Source organism: Balaenoptera acutorostrata, chromosome 12 (assembly GCF_949987535.1).
Source record: "Balaenoptera acutorostrata chromosome 12, mBalAcu1.1, whole genome shotgun sequence".
Classification (NCBI taxonomy): Eukaryota; Metazoa; Chordata; class Mammalia; order Artiodactyla; family Balaenopteridae; genus Balaenoptera; species Balaenoptera acutorostrata.
The window spans coordinates 68198467-68218449 of NC_080075.1; the positions used below are offsets into that span (position 1 = coordinate 68198467).

At 36.4% G+C, this 19983-nt stretch overlaps 1 protein-coding gene across 8 annotated transcripts in view; it reads right to left on the reverse strand.

Annotated features, from left to right (window-relative positions):
- The window catches only part of BIRC6 (baculoviral IAP repeat containing 6), a 249296-nt gene that overhangs the window by 214616 nt on the left and 14697 nt on the right, over positions 1-19983 (reverse strand). For all 8 annotated transcript variants that reach the window (XR_009009856.1, XM_057557865.1, XM_057557863.1 and 5 more), the window contains exons 2-3: positions 7083-7264; positions 4840-4977 (exon numbers count right to left, since the gene is read on the reverse strand). Coding sequence is in view for 7 of the 8 variants with exons in the window: in XM_057557865.1 (XP_057413848.1) it covers positions 4840-4977; positions 7083-7264 (320 nt within the window). In the remaining variant the exon portion in view is untranslated. The remainder of the gene's footprint in view (positions 1-4839; positions 4978-7082; positions 7265-19983) is intronic.

The window sequence follows — 19983 nt, forward strand, 5'->3', positions numbered from 1 at the left end:
AAAATCAGGTGATGACTTCAACTGTAGCTGCTGTTCCAGATGAGGTATTTTTACTGAAGCAAATCAACAAATCCCTTGATATTTTGTAGGCAGCTACAATTCTGTCAAATACTTTTTTGTCTATACTAATTTTTAGGGCCATCCAAAAGTAGACTGCTTCTATCTGGCAGAAACAATAAATCTGCACAGTCTTACCCTAGGACTCATGCTCTTTACCATAATCTAGTCTGTAGAGATCCTGATCAACCTAACATCCTGCAGGTCACCACCTTGGTCTACTACATTAGTAACATCACACTAACTGGTCCAGATGAGGGGGAAGTAGCAAGGAACTTAAGTGCCTTAGTAAGACACATGCAAGCCAGAGAGAATCAATAATCCCCAGAAAAACTCAGGGTCCTACAATCTCTTTGAAGTTTCTAAAGGTCCAGTAGTCTGGGCATGTCAGGATACTTCCTCCAAGGTGAAAGATAAGTTACTATAACTTGTAAAGGCAAACAATGAAAAGAGGCACAATGCTCGGTGGGCCTAAGTGGATTTTGGACCCCAGTGTTCAGCATATTTGAGTATGCTGCTCTAACTCAATTATCAAATAATACATAAGGCACAAGAAGCTCTGTAGCATGTCCAGACTGAATTGCAAGACGCTCTACCACTTGTACCTTGTGAGCATAGTCAATGACACTAGAAGTGTCTGTCGCAAGTAAAGATCCTATCAGGAGTCTCTGGGACAACCATGTAGCAGAACGCTAGGGCAAAGCCATGCCCGCTCCTGTAAATAACTCTTCTCCTTTTGAGAAACAGCTCTTGGCTTCTTAGTAGTCCCTGATAGAAATACCTACCCATGAGACAAATGTCTATGCAATCAGAGTTGTTCACCACAAACTAGGTGTTATCTGACACACCAAACCATAATACTGGGTATGAGGGCTAGCCTTCATTAAGTGGTTTATAAGAAATCAGTCTTGAGAAATCCAAAAGGCAATTCAATTTTGAACCAGCTGAATAATCAAGTAGCTCAGATTTCCACAATACCTACTCTTTATGACTCCTTTCTCATTCCACGTTGATGGCTTCAGAGGGAACTCCTTATGATGAGATAATTGAGGAAGAAAACCTTTAGCTGTGACATACAGATGGTTCTGCACATTATGTTGGTACCATCCCAAAGTGGATGGCTGCAGCATCACAGTCCCAATCAGGACAGTGGTGAAGGTGAAATCTTCTCAGTGGTCAGAACTTCAACCAGTTCATTTGGCTGTTCTCTTTGTCTGGACTGAGAGTTGGCCAGAAGTAAAGGGCCTCAATGATTAATGGACAGTAGCTAATGTTTTGGCTAGATGTTCAGGAATTTGGAAGGATCAGGATTGGACGATTGTTAACAAGGAAGTCAAGGGTTAAGGTCTTTGGACAGACCTCTCAAAATAAACACAGTGTGAAAATATTTGTGAAATACGTGAATGCTCATCAAAAGGCATCCATTCTAGGGCTTCCCTGGTGGCGCAGTGGTTGAGAATCTGCCTGCTAATGCAGGGGACATGGGTTCGAGTCCTGGTCTGGGAAGATCCCACATGCCGCGGAGCAACTAGGCCCGTGAGCCACTACTGAGCCTGCGCGTCTGGAGCCTGTGCTCCGCAACAAGAGAGGCCGCGATAGTGAGAGGCCCGCGCACCGTGATGAAGAGTGGCCCCCACTCGCCACAACTAGAGGAAGCCCTCGCACAGAAACGAAAACCCAACACAGCCAAAAATAAATAAATAAATAATTAAAAAAAAAAAAAAAGGCATCCATTCTAGAGGAGATGGGCAAATTATACACACTATATGAATGTCACTCACCCTCTGGCCATAGCCACTCCAGTGCTTGCTCAATGGACCTGTATGCAAAATGCCATGGCAACAGAGACAGAAGGTACATACAGGCCCAACATTAACTTCCTCTCACCAGGACTTAGCAGGCTAATGGCAGGTTAACCTGCCAATGGCAAATACCAAAGCTGAGCCACCAATATGACACCATTATCCAGAAGAAAGAGCCAACTATCTGATTGCAGGTTGATTATATTGGATTCCTTCAGTCACAGACTGGGTAGCAATTTGTCTTCACTGTAATAGACGCGTATTCTGGATGTACATTTATATGTTCTGCCCACAATGCTCTGCCATAATATTAAACCACTACTGTGGACTAACAGAATGGCTTATGTACCAACAAAGTATTCCATACAACTTTGCTTTTTGCTTCTGACCAAGAAAGCACTTCAAAGGAAAAAAAAAAAAAAAGGCAGCAATGGGCTCTTGCCCATGAAATTGACTGGTCTTACCAGGGTATCATACAGAAGGAGCTGACCTGACAAAAAGGTGTGATGCCTTACCAAAGACTCATCTTCAGTACTAATTGAGAGAGACATCTGAAAGTCTGGAGTTCTGCCTTACAGGATTATGTATATGCTTTCAATCAGCAAAAAACACATGACACAGTTTCTCCTAGCAGGGTTGCTATTATACGTAATAATCCGTTCAAAGACTTTTTTTTTAAGCTCTAGGCTCTAGAGGTCTTGTGTCAAGGAAGGAATGTTCCACCAAGGGTACAATGGTTCCATTGAATTAGGTGTTGATACTGCTACCCAGCAATTTTGGGTTCCTCTTGTCACTGAATCATCAGGCAAAGAAGGTGCTTATTCTACTGGTTGGTATGATGAAAACTGACAGACACAGGGAAATTGGATTGATGCTAAATAACAGGAGCAAGGAGAACTTAATTACAATCCAGGAGATTCTCTAGGGTGCTTCTAAGCTCTTCCACACCCAACAGTAACAGTGAAAGGACAAGTACAACTTAACACAGTACCACAGAAGATTTGGATCCTGCAAGAGTGAAGCCTTGAGTCACTTGACCATGTAAAGACACCTGACCAGTTGAGGTGCTGGCTGAGGACAAAGGGAATACGGAATAGGCAGGAGAAGAAAGAGGCTGTAAATATCAAATATATCCTCTTGATATTACAGACCATTATAGAACTGAGGGATACAACAGTTCTATATATATATTTTCTTCCCTTATTACATAAATGATAGATGAATATATATTAGATAGATACAGAGAGATAGACATTATTTTACGTAAGAATTTTTGGTTGTAATTAATTTAGTCTTTAGGTAGCACGGTTCTGTTACCTAAACACTTGAAACTATAAATTTTAGGAGTAGTTAGTATCACCTAGGGATGGATAAAATATCTGTTGGAACTTTGTGTCTGTTCTGGGGACGGGGAGAGAATATCTTCATTTGTAAAAAGGAACAGTACGTCTTGTTAAGTAAAAGCATAATATTTTTGTTGTATGAAAGTTCAAACACATATAGATGGTATGTATGGAGATGCTGAGTGGCCAAAGGAGTGGCATGTGCCAGTTATTAAACTACTGTCTCTCGGGTCCAAACCTACCCTTTTCTCTCTTCTCCATCATGTTTGGGCTGGGATTCTGTAAACTATTATTTCTTCTTTGCCAACCAGTTTCCTGGCTGTTAAGTTCTGACAAAAGGAACACAGGATGGAAACTGGAAAGCATGATGAAGGGAGAAAGACTTGCTCCTTGCTATTACTTGTCATTGCTATCAATATTGTTTTAGCAAAGGACCTGGTGGCAGCAGTTGATTCTTCTGGTCTTTAGAGGTTTTTTGTTTTGTTTTCTTAGCATTCCCAGTACCAGTTTCACAGAGCTCCCTCAGAGGCACTAACATTAGCCTAGTAGCATCTCTCTTCAGAAATATGAGGCTCAGTTCATCAAGTTCCAATCTCCAAGCTCCTGAGGTACCTACTGGATAACAGCTCCTCCTCAGAAGTCTGAGTCCCAGACCCATGGGGCCTATTCTCTAAGTTTTTAAGTATCTAGGTTCTAAAAATCCTAACCTCTTGTTCCTTCAGACTGAGGTGAGTGCTGATTCCCATAGTTACCATCTGTGTATTACTTCAGGGTTTCCTTTGCACTTTTTCAGTTCTCATACATATATTAAGTCAATTCCTTACAATAAATTCTCTGTTGAAATACACAGTATGATTTCTGTTTTACTAAATAAAAATGTCCCATCAATGGAATAAGGGTTCATAAAATCATGGTCAATCTATAAAAATAAACTTCAATGTAAATATTAGGAAGAATACAGATGATCTATGAGGACTGAGATGAAAAGATACTCAAGATACATCCTTCAATGAAAAAAAGCATGGTATATGCTATAATCTGAATGTTTGTGTCCCCCCAAAATTCATCTGTTGAAATTCTAACCCCCAAAGGGGAGGGTTATCAGTAAGTAGGGCCTTTGGGAGGTACTAGGGCATGAGGGTGGAGTCCTCTTTATAAAAGAGGTTCCAGAGAGATCCCTTGCCTTTTCCACCATGTAAGGACACAGTGAGAAGGTACCAGCTATGACCCAGGAAGAAGGACTTCAGCAGAAGAAATATCACTCAGTCGGTGGTATTCCGTTATAGCAGCCCAAACAGACTAAGACAGTACATCACAGTATTTTAGTATAATTTCAACCGTACTCGAGAAAAAAAGATATTTATAGATGCAAAAGTTATTTTTAGAAAGATAGCTTTTACCTTCTACCTTTTATACCTTCAATATAAAAATTGTATATGTACTACATTTACAACTTAGAAAAGATGTTAAAAGAAAAACAGAAAAATTAATGAAATATATCCAAGGATTTAATTCAAAGCACCATCTCCCACAGACATCCTTAGTCATCAGTGTGGGGAGGAAAGAGAAAGGCCAAAGTATAGAGGTGTTCTTTCTATTATAACCCCAAACAAGGTAATTTTTTTTTAACTTCTTACCTTAGCAACTTTGTGGTTTGCTGCAGTCTCATGAGATGTATTTTTCAAACCATCTTTGAGCTGTGTGATGAACAAATCATAACCCTCCGTACTAGAAATATCTACCTTTTCTAAACATGCAGATAAGAGCTGTTGTGCCTAAATAAAAAAGATGATCACAAAAAATTAACCACAACCAAAAATGTTAAATTCAGATTCTTATACAAATATTTTAATTCTGATAGGTACTATACTAAAGCTTCCTACTTTTACGTTTTTCAAACAAACTTAGTTAAATCAAATAATGACTTGAAGGGCTGTTACAAAATTAAATGAGATAAAGCAATGTATTCAGTGTAGTACCACATAGTAAAGTTTTAGTACATAGAAGCTTTTATAAGCCAAAGCAAGATAGAAAAAACTGGCTAAGCTGAAACCATGAACAAAAGTAAAAGAGATAAAAATGTAAAGACATAAATGTAGAGTCCTCCAATGAGCTTTAAATACTCAAACTATGCAAAATCGTAAGAGGGGTCACTCGCTAAGTCAGCAGGTAATAAAAAAAAAAGCCCTTTGCATTGTTACCCACATATTCAATATGAACTACGTTAACAGAAATATTTGGGCAATATATGGAAAAGAACACATCCACACTAATCCAACCAAACCCAGGACCCCATTCTTCAGGCAAGACAGTAACAAACTACTGTGATGCAAGAAAGGATGCCTGGGATGGTGGAAGGACTACAAACAATACTACGTGAACAAGAGAGCTGTAATTATTTATGTAGAAAGAAAGAACACCAGCAACAGATATTATGAGCTGGCAAGGTGGAGGAGGTGGCAGAAGCTAGCTAAATATCTAGCATTTAGGTCAGAGTAGTAGGAAAAATATTGACTTGACGGTCCATTTCATATAAATGTTCAACTATTTTATTGTAATTCTGTAGTTCCTTTTAAAACCCAACAGTTTAATAGCATCTTTCATTGTAGGCTACGATGTATATATCCTTTATTAAGATATCACCTGGTCTAAGTTCCTTAAAGTAGGAGAGGAAAAAATGTTCAGTACAAGTAGAACTAATTAATTCTCTGTCCGAAGATTTTAGACATGCCACCGATCCAGATATTCTGATGACAAAAAGATGGCTACTCTGTTTTCAGAACTCAAACCTTTAGCAACATGCTTTCAATATTAACATATACTAGATGACTGTGATATGACACTAAATATGAAATCTAAGTAGATATACATTGGTACTTTTTTTTTTTTTACAAAAAGCCTTCCAAAGAGGGAATAAAACATTTAAACTGCACTTAAAATTCACACATTAACACTTTTCATGTCCTAAAAATGGGAAATATGCTATATTGATTTTTATCAATTAATCATATCAATCTGCCAAATGCAAAACAATTAATGATCAACAACTTGGGATGAACACAGAAATAATATCTCACTTTATTAGGGAGTACAGCATTATAATCTTTTATATTCTGAGATGATTTAAAATCTGATAAATCTGAAAAAATGTACTTTCAAATTACATGATATGAACATCAACTCACACAAAAGGATTTAAGTCAGGATAGACTTACAAATTAAGTAATGAATATGTAACACAGAAAAATACATATAGCTGAAATTTTAAACTGGAATTGTTAAGAAACATGATACATAGCAAAGATTACTGGTTGTCCATTACTATTTATTCCTTCTTTTTTAATATTAAAGAAAAAAGAACCACCTCAGCTTAATGTGGCCATGTGACTAAATTCTGGCCAATGGAGTAAATATGAAAAGGGCATATGTGAAAGAGTTTGTAAAAGAGAACAAGAAAAATGAAGGAGGGGAAGAGAGGGAAGGAGAGGATGAGGGAGGGAGGTGAAAGGAAAAGGAGAGAAGGAGGGTGGGTAATACCAGTGTGCTCCCCTGGCCTTCTGCCCACCTTTTCCTTAAGACTGGGAAGTAATGAGACTTGAAGCAGCTGTCTTGGACTCAGGAAATGGAAGCTAAGTGTTGAGGTAAACAAAGCTGTCCCTATAACTCAGCCCAGTACTGTTACTGGAAAGAAACTATCTTGTTTAAGCCATTGTATTTTGGGGCCTCTGTTACAGTGGTATAACCTGTACAGTTCATACTTCTTTGTTATTATAGGGATACATATATAATATCCTCAAAGGACAACCTACTTTCATTTAACAGCTAGTAAGTCTGAAACTACATTAAGTAGAAAAGCATACTGATACTTATTTCAACTTACCTCTGTGACAGGTAATTCAAGCTGAACCACATCATCCTGCTTTGAAACTGGAGTTTGCAGAGCAGTGTCTAACAACAAGATTCCATTAAGGTCCTTTCTACACCCTACTGCATAATCATCCACAAAAATAACTTTATCCACAGCAGAAATATACTGACATTTCACCTGTCCACCTGGTTTAGCTGTTAAAAGAACAAAAATTCAACACTTAAGATTTTAAGACCAATAGTTCATTTTAAATTAATGTTTACATGGCAACTAAATATAATAACCTTTGACTGAAAAAAAATGCTCTAAAGGACATTAAAACTAATAAATTGGAATATGTACTGTAGCTTAAAGTAATAATATGAAATTATCAGAACTTGAAAACTATATTGCTGTTATAAGAGAATATCATTATTCTTAGAAATACACATGGAAATAGTAAAGGGTAAAGGAACATGATATATGCAACCTATTCACAAGAGAGCAAAAGTAATATGTGTGTATGTGTGAGGGAATGATAAGCAAATGTGGTAAAATATTTAAAATTAAAATTAGTGGAACTGGGGGTTTCCCTGGTGTCACAGTGGTTAAGAATCCATCTGCCAATGCAGGGGACACGGGTTCGAGCCCTGGTCGGGGAAGATCCCACATGCCGCGGAGCAACTAAGCCCGTGCACCACAACTACTGAGCCTGCGCTGTAGAGCCCGCGAGCCACAACTACTGAAGCCCGTGTGCCTATAGCCTGTTCTCCACAACAAGAGAAGCCACCGCAATGAGAAACCCGTGCACCGCAATGAAGAGTAGCCCCCACTCGCCGCAACTAGAGAAAGCTGGCACGCAGCAACAAAGACCCAACGTGGCCAAAAATAAATTTAAAAAAATAAAATATATAAATTTAAAAAATTAGTGGAACTGGGTAAAGGTTGTAGAGAAGTTCTTTGTACTACACTACTTCAAAATAAAGTGTTTGGAAAAAATTTTTAAATATTCAATACTGTACAACATTGTAAATCAACTATACTTCAATTAAAATAAATAAATACTCAATATTTTCTTCACATCTTTTTTTCTTTTTTCCAAAAGTCATTAAGCATAAAGTCAACGTGGACAGTTTCTAGGTAACTACCTCAAAAGTTCTTTAGGGCTTTTATATCTGAGATAAAATTATGGAAAATTGTTATAACCTAAGCTAAGAGAACTAGTAAAGTCTCTAGTTCAACTACCACTGAAAAAACAGTCAACTATCACTGATGATCAATGTCCCCTGAAGTTTCTGCTGAATCAATATCAGAAGAGTATTTTAACAGAAATAAAATTTCTCAGAATAAATTAGAGTAGAATTTCAAGAAGTATTACAAAAGACAGTAAAACATAGAAGCTTTAAATACCAAAAAATATTGGAAAAGAGAACATCAATTTCTACATTTTAATTTATAAGAGATTTATAAGGAGACTAATGTTAAGTATTCTGCCATGAATACAGAGTCTCTGTAAAAAGACTTGAAAGAATGATCAACTGTGAAATTTTATTGCACTAATGAAGAAACTTCTCTGGGAGCAAGCAATCCTGCCGCCAGTATACCTTATTCTAAACCCCCACCACAACGCTACAGAACATTCCTGATAGTAGTACGATTATTGCCTAGTGATACAAAAGCGGAAAAGAGGAGATAATCAGGGTCCTACTCATCAATCTATAGGACAACTATAAAACATGTTATGATCAATGAATATTAGGGTTGGCTTTCTTAATCCCAGATTATTACAGTTCTCTCAAGCTTCTGGAGACATTACATAACTGATTAGGAACTAATTCATTATCTACATAAAAGCAAGAAAAATTCACGGAATTTCTATAGTTCATTCCCAGATCTTCTGATTTGAAATATATGTTAGCATATAGGAAAATAATCTCTGTAATACAATAAAACAGGAATATTTACCTAGCACTTTTGATCTCTAGGTAAAATCACAAGAAATCATACACATTATAGGAACTGAGAGTAAAATTATGTAAGAACTTGTAAAGATAGTTTCAAAACTCATTAACTATAATTTTTTAAAATAGCCTATTCTTTTTTTACAGCAGTTTTAGGTTCACAGCAAAACTGAGCAGAAGGCAGAGATTTCCCATATGTGCCGTGCCCCCCCCCAACATAACTATAAAATTTTTAGAAACAAAACTACAAATTCTGTTTTATTGTTTTAGGGATAGGTAATTAGGTAAGGAACTGTAAAAACCATTATTTTGTTAAAACTTACCCAGAGAGGTATAAAATATGAGAATCTACACAAAGGTTTTCAACTGGGTTTCCATGCAACCCTAGAATTCCATATAACGTCACTAGAAATTCCTCAATAGATCATGACAAAAAAAAGTCAACACTTTTTTGGAACTTCTTATACTATACAATATTAGCACTCAAAGTAATGCACAGTGACCAAGTAGCCTTATTGGCAATTTCTTCAGAGGTCTTTCATGCCCACAGAGCAGCATGTAATATAGGACCGTGTTTATTCAGATGAGTCCATTCCCGATTTTTTGACCTGAGTTACAGAAGGCCATTTGTAAGCGGTGACTTGCTGTACTACACGCCGGAAAGATAGTAAACTTATTATCAGCCATACTACCCCAAAGGCTCTTTTGAGTTCATGTGACCTCATCTTAACTAATTACATTAGCAAAGACCCTATTTCTAAATAAGGTCACAATCTGAGGTCCCATGTGCACATGAATTATACAACCCACCACAAACTCTTTCTCTGAATCTTTTACTCAGCCTGAGAACTTTATTTCGAGAAAAAGAGCTTTGCTAATGTAGTCTGATAGTATGCTCAAGATTTGATTTACATCTGCCCCTAAACAAGTTCTAGATTTCTGCGAAGAAAAAATATCCTGCAATGAACAAAGAATGTTTTATGGAACTTTTCACCTTCTAACACGTTTGGGCATGTCTTTTCTTACTTAACAAGAAATAAGACCAAAGACACAAATTCTCTAACTTGGGATAAAAATGAAATCCATGTGTGCTTAAGTCTGACCCAGAACTGAGTATTTGTACAGCAAAAAAACAAGCATAGGTTTTACAATGAGAGGTAACAATCGACATTTATTTTTAGTTATAAGAATAACAATTTTAAGTGCATAAAGGTTCCTAAAAGAGATGAAACCAAGAAACCTATGTTCGAGCCAGGATGTGTCACTCAGTAAGAAAACATCTTTTCAAAGGCTTGTATGAAATTGTCTCTTAAGTTATACGTTTATTCATATTGCTTTGTTTCATGGTTTTAGTAGTATTACTATGCAACACTGTCGATAAATTTTAATGCTGCAAATAACATTAACAAAAAACTTACAGGGCTTCCCTGGTGGTGCAGTGGTTAAGAATCCACCTGCCAATGCAGGGAACATGGGTTCAAGCCCTGGTCTGGGAAGATCCCACATGCCGTGGAGGAACTAAGCCCGTGCGCCACAACTACTGAGCCCACGTGCCACAACTACTGAAGCCCACGCGCCTAGAGCCCGTGCTCCGCAACAAGAGAAGCCACTACAATGAGAAGCCCGTGCACCACAACAAAGAGTAGCCCCTACTCGCCCAACTAGAGAAACCCCGCACGCAGCAACAAAGACCAAATGCAGCCAAAAATAAATAAATACATTTATAAAAAATAAAAAACTTATAACCTGTACTTAAATTAAACCTCCCAAGTTTACCTTTAAAAAACTTAAGTCCCATTTTGGCATAAGTCAGTTATTTAATAGAAATTTATTTTGTTTGCCTTATGAGTTTAAAATGTCTGAAAATAAATTTCTCAAAGAAAGATAAGTCATGCTTAACTAATGTTTAAATTTTCAAGAAAAGTCAGCTAAAAAGTCATTTTTGGTTTTTAAATACAGGGGAAAAACTCTTACACCTACCCTCTACCACATGTTACACCTTGTCAGAATTTTCTATAGAAGATACTTGTAAAATGACTTTGAACCCTACATGGATAAAGTTTAAAAAGAAATTCAAGCAGAAAATTTTAATAGAAGAAACACTCAAATTTCCTCCAACTATACCAGAGATCAGCAAGCTTCTTATAAAAAGGTCAGACAGTAACTATTTAAGGCCTCACAAGACATATGGTCTTTCTCACAATTACTCAACTCTGTCACTGTAGTACAAAAGCAACATGTAAATAAACGGGTATGTATGTGTTCCAGTAGCATTTTATTTGTAAAATCAGGAAACAGGCTGAGAGCTACCGAGGTGGCAGGCCATAGTTTGCAGACTCCTGACTGACACTAATGACTTGCATTAGTACAGATTTTCTTTTGGGGCAGGGGAAATTTCACAAAAATAGTAGGTGAAAAATTCACAGCCAGACACAATAAGCTGCTGAAAACTAACACAGAAAAATCTTGAAAGCAACCAGAGGATATGTTACATACAAGCAAGTAATAATTACAATAAAAGCACATTTATCATTAAAAACCATGGGGTTCATTAGGAATTGAACCATTTTTAAAATACTGAAAAAAGAAATTCTATATTCAACAAAAATATCCATCAGGAATGAAGGTGAAATAAAGACATTCTCAGATGAGGGAACACTAAAGAGAAATTTTGCCAGCAAACCTGCTCAAATAGAATAACAAAAGGAAGTTCATCAAAGAGAAGGGAAATTATTCAGAAATAAACTTAGGGTATCAAGAATGAGGGAAGAGCAACAGAAATGGTAAATATCTGGGTAAATATAAGTGATGATTCTTCACCTCAGTTCTTTAAAATATATTTGACAACTGAAAGCAAAAATTACTACGATGTCTGGTGGTCTTCAATGTCACATATATGTAATAAATAAGTCAACCATAACTTAAAAGAGAGAAGGGTACAATAGGGCGGCATGGTTTCTATATTCCACTTAAAGTGGTAAAATAGGGCTTCCCTGGTGGCACAGTGGTTAAGAATCCGCCTGCCAATGCAGGGGACATAGGTTCCAGCCCTGGTCCGTGAAGATCCCACATGCCGTGGAGCAACTAAGCCTGTGCGCCACAATTACTGAGCCTGTGCTCTAGAGCCCGAGAGCCACAACTACTGAGCCCTCGTGCCACAACTACTGAAGCCCGTGTGCCTACAAGGGAATCCACCACAATGAGAAACCCATGCACTGCAATGAAGAGTAGCCCCCGCTCACTGCAACTAAAGAAAGCCCGTGCAACAACGAGGATCCAATGCAACCATAAACAAATAAATAAACAAATAAAGTTCCCTTTATAAATAAATAAATAAATAAATAAAGTGGTAAAATACTGACTCTATATAGACTAAGAAAAGTATGCATATTGCAATCCTTCAAGTAACTACAAAAGCACATACAAATAATTAGGCAAAAGCAATAGATAAGTTTTTTAAAAAATCAAGCCAAAAAAAGCAGAAAGAGAATAGAGGAAACAAATAAATAATCAACTGGAGTATCTAAATCAAAATATCAACAATTACATTAAACATAAATGGCCTAAGTATGTCAATGAAAAGATAAACTGAATTTAAACACACACACACAAAGTCAATTCTACGATGTCTACAAGAAACTTTTACCATTCTAAAAGGGTAAAAGGATGGAAAAAAGATATATCATGCAAATATTAAACAAAGAAAGATGGAATAGTTATATTTAGATCAGCCAATGATCATAACAAAGAAAATCACCAGGAATAAATGAGGACATTACATGATAAAAGGGTGAATTCATGAAGAACAAAAAGCAATCCTAAGTATATATACACGTAGGAGAACTTCAAAATACATTCAGCAAAAATTAACAGAACTGAAGGGAGAAATAGGCATCCATAATTACAGTTGAAGACTTCAAGTTTCAGCAGTTGACAGAACTAGTAGATAGAAAACAGCACCATCAACCAATGACATTTTAAAAATATTCCACCTATCAACAGTAGAATACACATTCATTTCAGGTGCACACTGAACATTAATCAAGACATATCATATCCTGGATCATAAAACAGATCTTAATATACAAGAAGTGAAGTTAAAAGTATGTTCTCTGAGAGCCCAGAAATAAACCCCCACACCTCCGGGTCAATTAATCTTCAACAAAGGATGTAAGAATATACAATGGGAAAAAGACAGTCTCTTCAGCAAGTGGTATTGGGAAAGTTGGATGGCCACATGTAAATCAATGAAGTTAGAACACACCCTCACACCATACACAAAAATAAACTCAAAATGGCTTAAAGACTTAAATATAAGACATGACACCATAAAACTCCTAGAAGAAATCACAGGGAAAACATTATCTGAAATAAATCGTGCCAATGTTTTCTTAGGTCAGTCTCCCAAGGCAACAGAAATAAAAGTGAAAGTAAACAAAAGGGACCTAATCAAACTTATAGCCTTTTGCACAGCAAAGGAAACCATAAACAAAACAAAAAGACAACCTATGAACTAGGAGAAAATATTAGCAAATGATGTGACAGACAAGGGCTTAATCTCCAAAATATACAAGTAGCTCATACAACCCAATTGAAAAATGGGCAGAAGACCTTAATAGACATTTCTCCAAAGAAGAAATACAGATGGCCAATAAGCACATAAAAAGATATTCAACATCACTAATTATTAGAGAAATGCAAATCAAAACTACAATGAGGTACCACCTCACACTGGTCAGAATGGCCATCATTAAAAAGTCTACAAATAACAAATGCTGGAGAGGGTGTGGAGAAAAGGGAACCCTCCTACACTGTTGGTGGGAATGTAAGTTGGTGCAGCCACTAGGGAAAACAGTATGGAGGTTCCTCAAAAGACTAAAAACAGAATTACCATATGATTCAGCAATCCCACTCCTGTACATATATCCAGACAAAAATTATTCAAAAAGATACATGCACCCCTATGTTCACAGCAGCACTATTCACAATAGCCAAAACATGGAAACAACCTAAATGTCCAGCAAAAGATGAATGGATAAAGAAGATGTGGTACATATATACAATCAAATACTACTCAGCAATTGAAAAGAACAAAATAATGTCATTTGCAACAACAGGGATGCAACTAGAGATTATCATACTAAGTGAAGTAAGTCAGAAAGAGAAAGACAAAATACCATATGATATCACTTATATGTGGAATCTAAAATATGACACAAATGAACCTATGTACAAAACAGAAACAGACTCACGGACACAGAAAACAGACTTGTGGTTGCCAAGGGGGAGGGGATTGGGGGAGGGATGGGGTTAGCAGATGTTAGCTATTGTATACAGAATGGATAAATAACAAGGTCTTACTGTACAGCACGGGAAACTATATTCAATATCCTATGACAAACAATAATGGAAAAGAATATTAAAAAAAAGAATGTATATATGTATAACTGAATCACTTCAGTGTACAGCAGAAATTAACACAATGTTGTAAAACAGCTATACTTCAATAAAACAAACAAATAAACAAACAAAAAGTATGTTCTCTGACCATAATGGATTTAAGCAGAAATCAGTAACAGAAATATAATGGGAAACCTCTAAATACTTGTAAATTAAACAACATACTTCTAAAGAATCTTTAGGGCAATGAAGAAGTCTAAACATTTTTAAAAGAATGAAAATGAGGGAGTTCCCCATGGTCTAGTGGTTGGGATTCGGCGCTTTCACTGCCGTGGTCTGGGTTCAATCCCTGTTGGGGAACTGATATCCCACAAGCTGCAGCTCAGCCAAAAAAAAAAAAGAATGAAAATGAAAATATATAATATCAAAACATGTCATATGAAGCTAAAACAGGGACTTCCCTGGTGGTCCAGTGGTTAAGATTCCGTCTTCCAATGCAGGGGACGCAGGTTCAATCCCTGGTCAGGGAACTAAGATCCAACATGCCACAGGGCAACTAAGCCCTCATGCCACAACTACTGAGCACACGGGCCACAACTAGAGAGAAGTCCATGCACCACAACGAGGAGCCCACATGCCGCAACTGAGACCCGATGCAGTAAAAAATTAAATAAATAAATAAATAATTTTTGAAAACAAAAAGAAGCTAAAACAGTGATTAGATTAAAATTTATAGGAATTGAATGCTTATACTGGGGTGGGGAAGAAGGCCTTAAATCAATAACCTAAGCTTCCTATTTAAGAAAACCAGAAAAAGAGCAAAACAAGCAAAAGAAAAGAAACAATAAAGATAATAGCGGAAATCAGTGGAAGTGAAAATAGAAAAACAACAGAGAAAATCAATATAAGCAAAAACGAGTTCTTTGAAAAGATCAATGAAATTTATAAAGCTGTAGCAAGACTGGCAAAGAAAAAAAAAAAGAAGACATAAATTACCAATAATATCAGGAATGAAAGAGGAGCTAGACGACAGATCCTGCAGACATCAAAAGATAAATAATACTATGAACATCTCTATGCACATAAATTTAACAACTTAGGTCGCCAAAATAAATAAATTTGACACTACAAATGTTAAAAAGATAACTGAGGAATAATACGGATAGATCTATACACATAAATTTTGAAACAGAAGTGAGATTCCTTAAAAACCACAAACTATCAAATTATCCAAAATGAAACAGATAATCTAAATTAAGGAAAGTGAATTCATAGTTTAAAACTTTTCAAAGAAATCTCCAGGCTTACCTGATTTCTCTGGAGAACTTAAAAAGTAACACCAATTCTACACAATCTCTTTCAGGAAACAGAAGAAGAGGGAACACTTCCAAACTCATTTTATGAGGCCAGATTTAACCTGATATCAAAACTAGAAAAAGACAGTACAAAAAGAGAAACTGCATACCATTATTCCTCATGCAGATTGATGCAAAAATCCTCAACAAAATAAAAGCAAATGGAGTTTAGTAATATATAAAAATAACAATACATCAGGACCAAGTAGGGTTATCCCAGGGATGCAAAACTGGTTCAATATTCAAAAATCAATGTAAGCTACCATGATAATTGCTTAAAGAAGATAAACTACATAATCAACTCAGCAGATGCATTTGGCAAAATACATCTTTTCATGATTTAAAAAAAAAAAAAAAAGCCCTCAGCAAATTAAAAGGTAATTTCCCCAATCTGATAAAGGACGGCTACAGGAAGTCTACCACTATCAAACACTTAATGGTAAAAGACTGAACACTTTCCCCCTAAGATCACGAACAGGACAAGGATATTACACTCTCATCACTCCTATCCAATATCATAATGGAAGATCTAGCCACTGCAATAAGAAATCGGGAGCCAGACAGATTAGAAAGGAAGAAATCAAACTGTCCCTATTCATAGATAACATGATTACCTATGTAGAAAATCCCAAAGAATCTAAAAAACAAAAACTCCTAGAGCTAACGAGTTGAGCAAGGTTTCACTGAACAAAGTCAATACACAAAAATCAAACAACTGTATTTCTATATACTAGCAATGATCAATCTGAAACCAAAATTTACCCCAAAAATTAAGTCTACAAGAGCTCTAAAAACATAAAATAAAATACTTAGATATGTATCTAACAAAAGGTATACAGAATATGTATGCTGAAAAGTACAAATAACCAGTGAAAGAAATCAAAGAAGAGCTAAATAAAACCATGGTCACGGAATGGAAGAATCAACATAGCAAAGATGTCCTCTATAAATTTAATGCAATTTCAATCAAAATCCCAGCAGGAGTTTTGAGATATAGATAAACTGAGTCCAAAATAATTTGAAAAGGCAAAGGAACTGGAATAGCCAAAACAATTTTGATAAAGAATAAAGCTGGACAAATCACATTATATGACTTTAAGACCTGCTATAAAACTTACATTACCACAAGAATGTGTGCTACTGGCAAATGGATAGACACATTAGATCTAAGGAAGAGAACAGAATCCAGATACAGAACTGCATAAACATGACCATCTGATTTTTTTAAATGATTTTTTTAAATTGTGATAAATTATACATTACATAAAACTTACCATTTTAACCATTTCTAAGTGTACAGTTCAGCGGCATTAAGTACATTCATGTTTTGCAACCATCACCACCATCCATCCACAGAACTCTTTCCATCTTGCAATACTGAAACTCTATAACCATTGACACTAACTCCCCACCTCCATCCCTATAGAACCTGGCAACCACTATTCTACTTTCTTCTGTCTCTATGAAATTGACTAAGTACCTCATGTAAGTGGCATCAGACAGTATTTGTTCTTTTGTGACTGGCTTATTTCACTGAGCATAACGTCTTCAAGGTTCATCCATGATGTAGCATGTGTCAGAATTTCCTCCCTTTTTAAGGTTAATATTTCATTGTATACATACACCATATTTTGTTTATCCATTTATCCACTTATAGACACTTGGGTGGCATCTACTTCTTGTCTAGCTGGGAATAATGCCACTGTGAACATGGCGTACAAATGTTTCTTCAAGATCCTGCTTTCAATTCTTTATACCCAATACTCAAACGCAGAATTTCAAGTTCATACAGTAATTTTTAATTATTTGAGAAACTGTATTACTCAAATGTGGAATTGCAGGTTCATATGGTAATTTTTAATTATTTGAGAAACCGCATACTGTTATCCACAATGGCTGCACCATTTTATATTCCCACCAGTATGGCAAAAAGGTTCCAATCTCTATATATCCTTGCCAACACTTACTCTTCTTTTTTCTTTTTTGATAATAGCCATCCTAATGGGTGTGAAGTGATACCTCATTGTGGGTTTCATTTGCATTTCCCTAATGATTAACAATGCTGAGCATCCTTTCATGTGCTTGTTGGTCATCTGTTTATCTTCTTTGGAGAAATGTCTATTTAATTCCTTTGCTCATTCTTTAACCAGGCTATTTGTTTTTTGCTGTTGTTGAGTTGTTTCTCTGTAATTGTCTAAATATATCTGGCTATATCTCTGGATATCTGATTGGCAAATATTTTCTCCCCTTCCGTGTTTGCCTTTTTACTCTCTTGATAGTGTCCTTCAATGTACAAAAGTTTTTCATTTTGATGAAGTCCAATTTGTCTATTTATTCTCTGGGTGTCTGTGCCTTTTGTATCATATCCAAGAAATCACTGTCATATCCAACATCTTGAAGCTTTTCCTTTGTTTTCTTCTAAGAGCTTAAGAGTTATAGCTCTTACATTTAAGTCTTTGATCCACTTTGAGTTAATTTTTGTATATGGTGTTTTGTATATGTTTGACTATGGTGTATATGATTGTATAAGGGTCGAACTTCATTCTTTTGCATGTGGATATCCAGTTTTCTCAGCACTATTTCTTAAAGAGATCGTCCTTTCCCCCTTTGGATGGTCTTGGCCTCCTTGTCAAAAATCATTTGACCACATATGTAAGGGGTTACTTCTGTGCTCATTAGTCCATCAGTCTTTATGTCTGTCTGTGCCAGAACCACATTATTTTGATTACTGTAGCACTGTAGTAATAAATTTTGAAATCAGCAAGTGTGAGTCCTCCAACATTTTTCTTTTTTTTTTCCAAGAATGCTTTGGCTATTTGGGGTCCCTTGAGATTCCATACAAATTTTAGGATGGATTTTTCTATTTCTACAAAAAAAAAGTCATTGGGATTTTGATAGGATTGCAATCTGTAAACAGCTTTGGGTAGTACTGACTTCTTAACAATATAGAGACAATACCAAATGCTGGCAAGGATGCAGAGCAAGTGGAACTCATAAATTTCTAATGGAAATGCATAATGGTACAGCCACACTAGTTTGACAGCTTCTTATAAAGTTAAACATACACTTACCAAATGGCCTTGCAATCCCACTTCTATGTATTTACCCTAGAGACATAAAACCTTTATTCGCACAAAAACTTGTACTCAGGTGTTTATTATAACAGCTCTATTCACAATTATCAAAAGCATGTCCTCCCAAGAGTGACTGACATAAATGGTGATACATTCATATGATGGAATACTATTTAGCAAAAAAAGGAATGAACTATGGATACATGCAACAACTTGATGACTCTCGCAGGCATTATGCTACGTGCAACAAGTCAGTATCAAAAAGTTACATACTGGGTTTCCCTGGTGGTGCAGTGGTTAAGAATCCGCCTGCCAATGCAGGGGTCACGGGTTCGAGCCCTGGTCCGGGAAGATCCCACATGCCGCGGAGCAACTAAGCCCGTGCGCCACAACTACTGAGCCTGCGCTCTAGAGCCCACGAGCCGCAACTACTGAGCCCGCGTGCCACAACTACTGAAGCCTGTGCTCCACAAGAGAAGCCACTGCAGTGAGAAGCCCGCACACCACAACAAAGAGTAGCCCCCGCTCGCTGCAACTAGAGAAAGCCCGCGCGCAGCAACAAAGACCCAACGCAGCCATGAATGGATGAATGAATGAATAAATAAATAAATAAATAAATAAAGTTGCATACTGTAGGGTTCCACTTCCATGACATTCTAGAAAAGACAAAATGAACAGATCAGTGATTACCAAAGGTTGGGGTTGAGCGGGGAGGCTAACTACAAATGGACACCAAAGTGGACACCACAGGGAACTTTTCAGGTGTTGAAACTGCCCTGTATCCTGATTGTGGTGATGGTTACACGAATCTATGCATGTATTACTAGTATACACATATAAAAGGCCATTTACTATAATCATTAATCAAAATTTATTTTTAAATTATATAAAAGAATAAAGACAGGAAAATATTTACAATACAGTTTTAACAAAGTAAAGGGGGGAAATAGTTCATAACATATCTTACCATCCAAATTCTATAAAAATATATTAAATAGTAGAAAAAGGCAAAAAGAACCTGTTACACACCAAAATGCTAAGACTGGCCATCTCTAGGTAATGAAACCATAGGTAACTGCACTTTCCCTTAGTCTATCTGATGTCCTATAATACGGTAAATCACTTTTAAAATGGAAATTTTCAA